Source organism: Centrocercus urophasianus, unplaced genomic scaffold (genome assembly GCF_019232065.1).
Source record: "Centrocercus urophasianus isolate 14NV4802_14NV808 unplaced genomic scaffold, USGS_Curo_1.0 seq_1141, whole genome shotgun sequence".
In the NCBI taxonomy this organism is placed as follows: domain Eukaryota; kingdom Metazoa; phylum Chordata; class Aves; order Galliformes; family Phasianidae; genus Centrocercus; species Centrocercus urophasianus.
In genome coordinates, this window is record NW_024884300.1 from 1 (window position 1) to 11,839 (window position 11,839).

Genomic DNA, 11,839 nt, shown 5'->3' on the forward strand with positions numbered 1-11,839 from the left:
AGAGTTCAGCACGGCTTCTTTCTGTCTAACCTGCATGCCAGTCTGGGGTTGGTAATGGACGTGAGGGCTCTGGAGAGTGCAGTTTGCTGCACATCACAAGGGTAGGGTGCAGGCTGTATTCAGTTGGACTCTGTAATGCACTGGAGAAACAACCAGAGCATATTGTGTTTAAAAAAGAATTGTGTTGCATCAGTGAAAGTCGGCGATGAAATATGTTCTAATCTGCTGGCTGTGAGCACAAGGGAAGCTTTGTCCAATGGAGCTGAGTTTGAAAATTGCAGAGCCTGCTAAAAGTCTCAGCAGACATGATGTCCATGTACACACAGAGCACAATGGCAGTGGGTCTTTAAGTTAGAAGGTAACGTAATGAAGGCTTGTCATTGTATGGAACACAGGTATCGACATGTTAGGAACGTTTATTTGCCTTTCATTTGTAACTGTAGTATTTCTGTGTATGTACGTGTGAGATAACATCTCCTTGGATTTACAGCTTAGCTTTTGCTTTCTGGTGTGTTTGTTACATCAGAGTTCTATTTTCTTGAAAGGAAAAATAAAAAAAGACAATTTTAATTAGGACAGGAAATTCAATTAGGACAAGAAGGAAACTTTCCTTGCTTTGCCCTTTGTTGGCCAATTAGGAGTATTTACAAACACTGAAGGGCCTATAATTCTAGTTCATTAACTCAGTAACTTACACTAAGATGAAATGATGAAATAATCTCTCCCACTGAAGACGTGCTTTGTCTGCCAGAGCCCACAAGGTGGAGTCTGATGATTTCATATCATAGAATTCAGTCATTTCCCTGCTTCTGCCTTTGGATTTACCAGAGCAGTGTGTATTGTGAACATTATTGTGTTGCTTTGCAGCCTAGCATATGCTTAGGAAGGCCGATTTGTTTGCTCTGTAGCTTGTTTGTTTGTTTGTTTGTTTGTTTTCTCCTTCAAGGAATCTTAAGACAGTTCATTTATTTCAGTTTGTCAGGTGCTCAGTTTCCTTCATGCACTCCACAAAATGCTTTCCATTAAGTAGAGTGTTGTCTTTCATACCTGTTCTGGCTAAGTAAAGAACTCCGCAGTGAGATGTGTGGAATTGTTGGCTGGGTGTCAGGACAGATTCTCTTCCCCCTTCGAGGCTGAGGTATTGAAGTCCTGTGAAGAAGTTGTAGATCTCAGCTTAACCAGCATTTTGAGCTTGTTTTCCCAGATACCTGTTTGAGTCCTCTGAATACTAACTGTACTTCTGACCAAGTGAATGTTCCTTACCAAAATAAAGTAGGGACAAATATTCTTTGGATTTCTTAGCGTCTTACATCGAGCTCTCAACATAATCGTGGGATTCCAGAAAGAAAGCAGTATGACAGCATTCCCTCGGGGTTGGAAAGTGACATGAAATTTAGGCAAGTGACTGAAGAAAGCAGAGGCAGTGTTATTGAGGTAGATTATGGGAACACAACGTGTTTTGAAGTGTTTTTAATGGAAATGCCCTTTGCCTTTGTAAAAAAAAAGGAATAGCTAAGAACCCCTTTGGGAAAAGGAACTGTCCGCAAGAGTTTACCTTGGAGTGGCTTTTGCCAAGATACAGTTTGTGCATCAGATTTCTTTCTGTTGCAGGTGTGTTGAAGCAGTAAAAGCTTCCCACTACGTAGAGTTAGCCAATGACCTGGAGATAAATAAAGCCACTACTTATCTGAGACAACGGGATTTTAACCAGGTATAGTAACTTTTCCCATCCTTTCTTTTTCATATGGTATTGTCAGAGACATCTTATGTGGCCGCAGCACATTTTTCAGCAACAGTAGGAGCAATTTAGGCAAGCCCCATGATTGTATTGATGCTGCTCGTGAAGGTAACGTAGTACTGGAGAGAGAACAGTTAATCTCAGTGAAATGTCTACTGTAGAAGTTGCAGTGAATGCAGTTCACTTCAAAATTAAGACACCTGAACTCTTTGTCAGGACTTTCCTGGCTGTCCGAGTTGTGAGTACAATTAATGCAGATGGAGTCAGAGCAGTCACTGGAGCCCTGAGGGCAGTTTCTGCTGGTGAATTTTATGGTGATCTGATCTCATGGCAAAAACTGTTACCAGTCTCTTGTTCATATGTACAGTGTAATTTTAGCTACAGCTTTCCTTTACCGTGCATGTAGATTGCCACTGAAGGTGTGTATAGATTTATAGCACAGCTTCCAAGGTTCCAGCTTTTGTTATTGTCTCATGGCATCTTTTCGTAGGAAGTTTTAAGTCAAATGCACTTCTTCCTTTTAATCAGTTTTCTTACAGATCAGGACAAGGGATAAGAGCACGTTTTCATCATCTCTTTGCCTATGAAAGAGGTTCATTTTGAAGTGATAGCAGTTAGCAAACACCTTCATCTGAACAGCAGAACTCAGATGGGATTTGCTCAGTTTCCTTCTCCCGTGCTTTGTGGTTTGTTTTTCCTATTTAGTGACAGGAATCAGTGCTAAAGGAGAACATAGCAGTCCAAGTTAGCATGAGTGTCAGGGAATATGAGAGATGATACAGAGCAAAATTTGAGCTGAATCTCACTACCTCTGTCATGGTCTAAGATCTTTCAGCTTCCCATCACCTGGAAGGATGCGTGCAAGGCCATGTGCTTGAGTTCACCTTCCTTTCTGTGTATTTGAGCTCTTCTGGTTTCTGGAGTTTTTCCTCTCCTCCCTGTCTCCTCCCCTGCACGTTTGTTTCTCAGTGCTCAGTGTGTGCTTTCTCAATGCTGTGGTGTTTGCTTCAGTGGGAATTCAGCAGTTTCTGAATTGCTTCTAGGCACTGGAGACTTTCAAAATGTTTGAGAGAAAGGACAGCAGAGTAAAGAGTGCAGCTGCAACAAACCTTTCGTTCCTTTATTATTTGGTAAGTGTGTGCTTCAACAGTGAGGAACCAAACCTGATGCAGCGATGTCTGTGTCTTTGTAGCAATTTCTGTGTTGATTTGAACCTGCACAAACAGCAGGAAACGGCATTTTAAAAGAGCCCTACTGGAACACATTTCTGTGGCTATAGTTTGGGGCATGTCCTCTGTCTGCTCTGCTGGGTGGAACGGTGAGGTTGATGTCCAGGCCACAGAAGTAGACCTCAAGTATGATCTGTGCTGAAGTTCACCTCCTGCATTAAAGCCTGTCTCCCGAAGCCCCTGTCTGAACTTCAGGGACGTGTGCAGTATGTAGGTTAGTCAGTTATGTTTGTGTGTGGAATTTGTAGGGTTTGAGGGATTTTTTTTGTCTCTTGTTTTTAAACAAGCATTCACTGTTGCAGCAGTGAAAACTTCCAGACTGAATGGAAGGGGATGGCAGGGCAGGTCTCAAGTGCTAATTTCTCTGACATTTTAAAGAGATTATTGAAATGCATAAGGAATATTTTCAGCTTGAAGAGTCTGTAATTTTTGTCATCCTTAATCTTTTGAAATTCTACTCTCGTGGTACCCATGAGAAGCCAGAAGTGCAGGAAAACTAACTGAGAAATGACTGATACAGTGTTGGTTTTGTTCATACAGGAGAAGGAATTGGCACAAGCAACAACCTATGCAGATTTAGCTGTCAGTTCTGATAGGTACAACCCAGCAGCACTAACTAACAAAGGAAATACTGTTTTTGCAAATGAAGACTACGAAAAAGCAGCTGAGTTTTATAAAGAGGCTCTCAGGAATGATTGCTCTTGCACTGAAGCACTGTATAACCTTGGTAAGCCAAACATGCTTTTGTGATTGAGTTTTTGTCTGAAGGTAATGCTAGTGTTTCTGAGAATCTGGCTTTTACTCTTTCCTTGTGTATGTATGTATGGTAATTGTTAGGACTTTATTCAGTAATTTATGTTGTAGTAGTCTATGATCTTCCTGTGTCTTCTACAAAAAATGAACCATGAACTCATCTGCAATTACCAGTTGGTGATGGTAAGTCACTTAGTATATCAAAATGGACGTAGATATTGCTATCTACCAGACCCTGCTCATTTTAGCAGCATTAAACCATTGCCAGCATTGTGCTCCTGGGAGCCATTCCTTTTCCTCATTCGTCTTGCTCAAAAAGTGAGATGAGTTGTGTTCTTGGCCTTTGCTCATCTTGGTGTTCCTTGCCTTTATCACCTAATGTTGTAACAGCGGAAAGCATTAAAGAACTGTAAGGGTGATTTAAGTAGTAGAGATCACTGGTGTCAAGGCAGTTACAGCGCTGTTGGCTTTCATGTCCCTACTTATTTTTCCTGGTTCTTCTCTTAATTAATGAGCTGAATCCATCTTTTTCCCATTGCGCTTACGTTGTCACCTTTTTTATTTTTATTTGTTAGGTTTAACATACAAGAAGTTAAACAGAATAGATGGGGCTTTGGATTGTTTCCTGAAACTCCATGCAATACTTGGAAACAGTGCTCAGGTCCTTCACCAAATAGCAGCCATGTATCCTTTTCTGTGTTATGATGAGGGATGAAGCCTTTGGTGAGCTCATTTCAGCTGAAATACGTGTTTAAGCCATGTCAAGTAGACTAAGAAATTTTCTGTGGCGTCCACTATGATGAGGATGATTGTCCCTAGATTGATTCTCTGATATTTATAAAAACAAGGCCGGAACTTAAACCTTCTGTGACATTTCCAGTGAAGCAAGTGGAGAAATATGTTAATGCTGCTCCTGCTGCATTAATCAGCGTGTGTATCAGGGAATAGCTCAACACTGACGGTCAGTGTTAAAGTATGTCCTGGAGTATTCAAAATGCAGCTGATTTTATTCTGGTAATAATGTCAGACCTGTAAGCACAGTTGGATAAAGCCTTAAAGAAAAAAATAATAGGTGTAATGAAAGTGCTGTTCTGTTGGGAAGCTGTGCTGAGGCTAGTGGTTCATGTAAGAATGGAATTGTCTCCCAGCGCTGCAAAAGCAGAAACAGATTGAAAAGCCAAGCATAGGGTGGGTTATGTTTTGTCTTCACACATCACCAGGGGTATGCTGTAGCTGAACATTGTTTAACAGTGTTTCTGAGAATGTGCAAACCCTAATAAAACTGTCCCTAAAGCAGAACAGATTCCAATTGCTGCACTGCGGTTTTAAGAATGAAAGTAAGAGATGAGACAGTCAGCAACCTCCAAAAATGCCAGAGGATTATGGTTTGTATTTCTTGCCTAGCCCATGTTCAAAAGCATACACTACAATTGGATCAGATGGAGAATTTCTGTGCTCCGCAACTACGTGAAATAGTTTTCCAACAGTGATTGCAGGCTTCTTCCATGAGAGACAGGGTTCAGCAGAAACTTTAACGTTGTGTTTGGAAGTAGCTGTAGCTCAGACTACTGCAGGTGGCAGCTGCTGTGTGGCTGAGGAGGGGAGAGCGTGCTGTAGGCCTCGTGAAAATCAAAGCTGCTTCTGTAGTCTGGGCCAGAATTCAACATTTCCTATGCTGTCCTTCTTAGCCATACAGCAGAAGGTTTCTTGGTAGGCAAAGTCTGTTCTTAAGGATAGCACTTTTGCTTAATCAATTACTTAAGGACAAAATGACGTATTACAAAATAGAAACTCAAGTGTCAAGGTTAGAAATAGATGAGAAATGATTCTCACACTTGACTCTTATTAAAATATAAGTGAAATTATTGGCTGACATAAAAGCTACAACTAAGCCCAATTTTATTTTTTTTTTTTAATTTTTTTTTTAAGGTGAAAGAGCAGCTGAAGCCTCTGATCTATTTTTCTTATTTTTGGCCGAAGATACTTGCTGATGATAAAGAAAATATCATAGAATCATATAATGGCTTAGGTTGGAGGGGACCTTACAGATCATCCAACCCCCCTGCTGTGGGCAGGGTTGGCAGCCACTAGGTCAGGCTGCCCAGGGCCCCATCCAACCTGGTCTTGAATGCCTCCAGAGGTGGGACATCCACAAACAAATGTCTAACGTAAATCTCCCTTCTTGTAGTTGATAGTCATTCCCCCTTGTCCTGTCACTGTCAGAAAGTGTGGAAAGTCAGTCCCTCTCTTGCTTGTGATCTCCCTTCCATTACTGGAAAGCTGCAACGAGATCAGTGCGGAGCCTTCTCCAAGCTAAATGAGGCCAGCTTTGTCAGCCTGTCTTCACAGGAGAGGTGCTCCAGCCCTTGGATCATCTTTGAGGCCCTCCTCTGAAGCCACTTCAGCTGCTCCCTTCTGCTGGGGGCCCCAGAGCTGGGCGCAGTGCTCCTGGTGGGGCCTCGCAAGGGCAGTGCAGAAGGGGATAATCCCCTCCCGCTGCCCGCTCTCTTCTCATGTAGCCCAAGATGCTGTTGGCCTTTTGGGCTGTGTGCTCCCATGAGCTGCTGGCTCATGCCCAGCTTTTCATCCGCCAGCACTCCTAAAGTCCTTCTCCGCAGGGCTGCTCTCAAGGAGTTATTCTCCCAGCCTGTATACGTATCTGGCATTGCCTTGACCCGAGTGCAGCACTTGCACTTGGCCACTGGATTTTCTGTGATTCTAAATACTAGTGAAAAATGGGTTATGTGGCTGTGCTGGGAATGCTGGAGCCACACGCATAATTCAGCTCCTCTGGAATGTCGTCTTTCCTACTTCTTTGCCAGAGTGTGAAAAGTATGTTTACCAGCCAAGTAATAATGCAGCTATGGAGAGAGAGGAGAGTGCAAGAATTTTTCCATGTGGTAGAACTCCTTCTTGCTGTTACAGGACTGTGACATTAGCAGGTGACATAAATATGAAGTACATCATTTATGTTAGTGGCAAATATTAAACTGAAGAAGAGTTCCCTGAGAAAGCTACAGGCTTTGAAAGGTATGAAATCACAACCTGTGTTGCATTGAGAGCAGTGTGTGTTCTTAATTTGCTTGTTATTCCTGTGATAAGGTAAGATCTTAAAATCAGCTTGTTAATTGGAAAGCATTGTCTGTGTTATGGAGCTGCAGTATACTCAAGCTTGCTCTTTCTTTCCAGTGAATTATCTGCAAACTGCATCGTCACATTAGGGCACATTGAAGTCTTAACTAATTTATGTTGTGCTAGTAAGACTTACTGGCTCCCTTTCAGTGTTGGATAATGTGTAAAAACATCCTTAGTTACTGCAGTTTTACTTCAATTCCAGAGGGTCTAAGTATGCACGTGTAGAGTGGAGCATTTCAAAAATGAAAAGAACTCAGACAGGGGAATGCTGTTGAAAGGATTCCAGCTTTGTGCTACAAGCCTTCTTGGTGGGCCATTTGAAGTATGTTGGTTTGGATTTTCTGTGATGTAAACCTTAATGCTTTTTGAAAAATGAACACAAGAAGGCAGTCTGCAAATTTGGGGGGTCAAATATAGCGGGGCTGGTATTCATCCATGTCTCTTTCATAATGGCATCATTAAACAAAGCAGATAGCCGGATATTCCTATTCTGAAAACTCTGGTTTGAGACCTCTCTGAAGTGTGTTAAAGAGGCTTTCCTTAGTTGCTAGACAGTCTCACTTCAATGTCCGTGATATCCAGAGTTCTTTGCAATAATTCTCAGTGCGGTACCCAGGAACGCTCAGCTATGAAACCAGTTAAATACCAAAAGGGTTAAATGCCAAAGGGTTGTGATCAATGGTTCTGTGTCAGGGTGGAGGCCGGTCACAAGTGGTGTCCCTCAGGGGTCGGTCCTGGGACCGGTGCTCTTCAACATCTTCATCAGTGACACAGACGATGGCATCGAGTGCATCCTCAGCAAGTTTATGGATGACACCAAGCTGAGCGGTGCAGTCGGTACATTGGGAGGAAGGGAAGCCACCCAGAGGGACCCGGACAGGCTGGAGAAGTGGGCCCATGTGAACTTAATGAGGTTCAACAAGGCCAAGTGCAGGGTGCTGCACTTGGGTCAGGGCAATCCCAGGTATTTATATAAACTGGGGCAAGATCTCCTGGAGAGCAGCTCTGTGGAGAAGAACTCGGGGGTCCTGGTGGACAAGGAGCTGGGCATGAGCCAGCAGTGTGCGCTTGCAGCCTGGAAGGCCGACTGTGTTCTGGCTGCGCTAAAAAAGGGGTGGCCAGCAGGAGAGGGAGGTGATTGTCCCCCTCTACTCAGCTCTTGTGAGGAGCTGAGTCTTGATAGGCTTGTCTTGATAGGACAAGGGGGAATGGTCTTAAGCTGAGACAGAGGAGGTTTAGGTTAGATATTAGGAGGAAGTTTTTCACTCAGAGGGTGTTGATGCAGTGGAACAGGTTGCCCAAGGAGGCTGTGGATGCCCCATCTCTGGAGGCATTCAAGGCCAGGCTGGATGTGGCTCTGGGCAGCCTGGTCTGGACCCTGCATGTAGCAGGGGGCTGAAATTCGATGATCATTGGGGTCCTTTTCAACCCAGGCCGTCTTACGATTCTATGAAATACTTGGTTACCTTGATTGGTGAGAGAGAGGTTCCTAGAGATGCAGAGGTAATCTCATACTTGGCATAGAATTCCAGTGTTGTTTTTTTTATATCAGTGAAGGTTTAATTACGCACCATACATCTGCAAATGTTGAGGGTTCAAAGGCAAGACAAATCTTTCTCTTGAGAAAATTGATAATTAAATACGTGGGGAAAAAAATCTCTTGTCAAATTTTGTCATGCTTATTTCCTGCTGGAAGTTTGAGATTTCCCGGATGTATTTCTGTACTGTCTGCTGGGGAAAAAGCTGCCAGTAAATATCGAAAAGATGATATTGTTGAAGTTATTTAAAAACTGAGAGTTTAGTAGTGCATGAATTATGCTTCAAATGTTGGGTTTTTTCATTCTGATTGCACTGAGTTAAGTTCATTGAGTAGTAAGTGAATGATAGAGATCTTAGTGGAATCCAGTAGTGCAAGACAGAGTCTCAACACCAGTGCTGTTTTTTGCTGTTGGTGTTAAATCTGGGTTTCCATCCCCTGATTTGGTTCTGGTGGTTTTTTTTGTTGTTCTGGAGGGTTATTCTTCTGCCTGCCATCTGGCCTTGGGAATGACTTGGTCTTTTTGTCCTAAGGAACTCCTTCTGTCATTTGTGCACTTAAAAACTATGTTTTTCAGCTGCAAAATCATCAAGTGTTAATATCTCTCCATGTAGATTTCCAGTAGGAGCACTGGTCTCAGTTAACAAAACCAGACACAACTCAATCCCTGCTCACAATTTCAACTAACGCGTGGTTTATCAGCTGCACACAGTGAAGACCATAAGGATGAATGCCACTGTAATATACCTGCTTTTCAAAGTCTGCACACTGACTTTGTATCTGCATGGAAATTTATCAAAATTTGCTGTTCTGGCACCGTTTTGCCAGAATAAGTATATCCACATGGCATTTATACCAAAATAAATATTCTGGAGTACTTTCTTCACTCGGTCTGAAATATGGGCAAGTTGTTAAATACTTCCAGACAAGAATCTGGGAACATCTGTGGGCTTCATTCACCATAGAAGTTTTTCTCCCCGTCTCTCACAGCATTGGATTTTTGTTTTAACCTTCATGCGTTTTTGTTTTGTTTTGTTTTACTTCATTAATATTTCTTTTTCATGTTTCAGTTTAAAAAGAGACAGGTATTAATGTAAAAGTTCACATAACCTCCTTGGCTCCCACGTGAACATACATAACCATTTATTTCCTTTGAGTGAGCTTAATGACTGAAAAAGTGGGACTGATTGGGTGTGGTGTGAAGTGACAATCGGTGCAAACACGGCAGGGACTTGCTGTGTTGACCTTCAGGCATCTACATCTGGACTCACCAACCTACCTTTCTTCTGCAGTCTTGAGAGAGAAATTTTTGGGTTAGAAATGACTGGGCCTGTTTCAAGTATCTGCTTTTTACTCAGTTGGGACTGTATGGGAATTAGTCGTGCGCTTCAGCTTTAGTACGTCTGCAGCACTTTGGGAGCAAAGTCCAAGGATGAAAACACCACCAGGGCACTATCATGTAGCTTCCCTCTGACAGACAAAAGCTGAACTTCTGCTGCTGGACTCCTGTCAGTCCTTCACTGCCTGGGCAGTCTGAACATTTTTCACAAAGTGCTGGACTGCAAACGGAATACTTTGCCCAGAACCGAGAGAACATATTCCAGACTTGAAGATTTCCCAAAATAAATACAAAACGCGAGGATTCTGGTCCCAGGCTGGATAGTTCCAAAACCATTCCAGGTTTCATGCTAGGCATGCTGCTTTCCTGTCTGACTACTGTGAATTTTGATTTAAAGGCTCTTCCTTTTTCTGTTGGCGAGAAGCTTGGAAGTTCTTTCACGTCTGTGCCATCCCAGCTTTGCCAGACTCCACGTTACTCTTGTGGTGAAAGATGAGGGAAGGTGCAGTAATGGTCCTGAACACGTGATGCAGTAGCGTGCACACGTTTCGTGCAGCATCTGAATTCTGTAGGATACAGAGATTACTTGTATTGATAGATGAGTGCTTGAAATGCTGACTATTTGTGCCTGACCATAGAGCAGTCCCTTTCTGAGATGTGCCACCTGGTAACTGACAGTATGTGTGTATGAGAACTTTGTTTTTTAGCCAAGAGAAGCCATTTCTGCCATGTGAGGCAGAGGTATTGCTTTGATAAACTGTCAGAGTTTTCACATAGCTCTAAAGAAACACGGCTGGAAGATGTTGATGGTACCTTCCTCTGAGCAAGAGAGCCGAGTTTTTAAACGTAGTTTTTTGAAGTGTTTGCCTTCACCTTCATCTTACATTTAACACTCAACGGCAATTTAAGTTTTGCTGTACATTGCAGTGCCACGCCAGGCATTCAAAATTTCAGACCTAGTGGTGAATAGTTCTTTTCATACATTTCCTTACTTCCCCACCTCCCTTGAAACGTTACAATAACAACACGCCTGCAGGATTTGCAAGACATTAATGAGCAGAGGCTGCTTTGAACTCATGCAAGGAGGTCTACGTTGCCTGTTTTTTCAGCTGTACTTCAGAGAGGTTCATCTGAACTACTTTTTTGTGCACGTTCCTTGTATAAATTGTATCTGAAGAAAAACAATTTGTTGAGATGGTCTGTTTGAATTTCACAGGACTCTAGTTTTACATAAACGTTGGCTGTAACACTGATTTGGGGACAATTCTGTGCTTTGAAAACATAGAGTTTATTAGTGACAGTAGGATAAACGCCATTTAATGTTCTTCTTCTGTTTTAGTAATAAGCTAGGTGGAGTTTTTAATAATTATTTCTAACGTGCATTAGTGAATGGGGGTTCTGTTCTCTTCTTTTTGAACCCGTCCCGCTGTTCTGCAGCGCATTAAATCTGGCAGAGATGGCAGTGCACGTAACCGCAGGGAAGGAAGTGCTGGTGGAGGTAAGTACTTAATGCCTCTGCTTAACTATCGGGCTTGTCAGGATTTGAAAGAAAATAGTTTGTCTTAAAATGTTTGTGGAACCTGCTTGCATTTATAAATGCACACAACCAAGCCTTGAGTTCATCATCCAGTAGTGTTCGGTGCGAGTTCAAGAGTATTTTGTGCTACCAACCCTGTAATTGGAAGACCTCTGTGTACCTTCTTGCTCCTTCTTTCTCGTTTCCCAGTAAGGCAGAGATGAAGTGCTAGAGGCTTCCTTGAAGAAAAGCTCATTCTCTTGACTGTGAAGTCTCTCTGCTCCCAGAGATCCACAGTGCTGAGTTTCCTAAATGTAAAACTGTAGGAAGGTAAATCTGGACGCTTGCCTGTGCAGTCTTTTCCTCACTAGGCAGTCGACTGATTGCAGAGCTAATGATTTTTCCCTTCCATTATTAAATCCTGAGACATTAATACTGTTAAACCTGACTGTTCCCCTCTGCTGTTCTGAGGAAACTACCAGAGTTCCGGCTACTTTGGCCAGCCGGAATAAAGTCCATTTTGACCCAGATAGGAAATTATTCCTTGCTGTTCTGCTCTCATTTTATTTTACAGCATTCAGTCTCAGAACTG

The 11,839-nt window shown here is 42.6% G+C and overlaps 1 protein-coding gene across 1 annotated transcript in view; it reads left to right on the forward strand.

Moving 5' to 3' along the window:
* Positions 1 to 1,517: 1,517 nt before the first annotated feature.
* Positions 1,518 to 11,839, forward strand: part of LOC122155428 (intraflagellar transport protein 88 homolog) — a gene marked incomplete at its 5' end in the record, with an annotated part of 14,412 nt that continues 4,090 nt past the window's right edge. The window contains 5 exons of the mRNA XM_042809266.1: positions 1,518 to 1,711; positions 2,782 to 2,868; positions 3,508 to 3,694; positions 4,296 to 4,433; positions 11,152 to 11,229. Coding sequence (XP_042665200.1) covers positions 1,518 to 1,711; positions 2,782 to 2,868; positions 3,508 to 3,694; positions 4,296 to 4,433; positions 11,152 to 11,229 — 684 coding nt within the window. The remainder of the gene's footprint in view (positions 1,712 to 2,781; positions 2,869 to 3,507; positions 3,695 to 4,295; positions 4,434 to 11,151; positions 11,230 to 11,839) is intronic.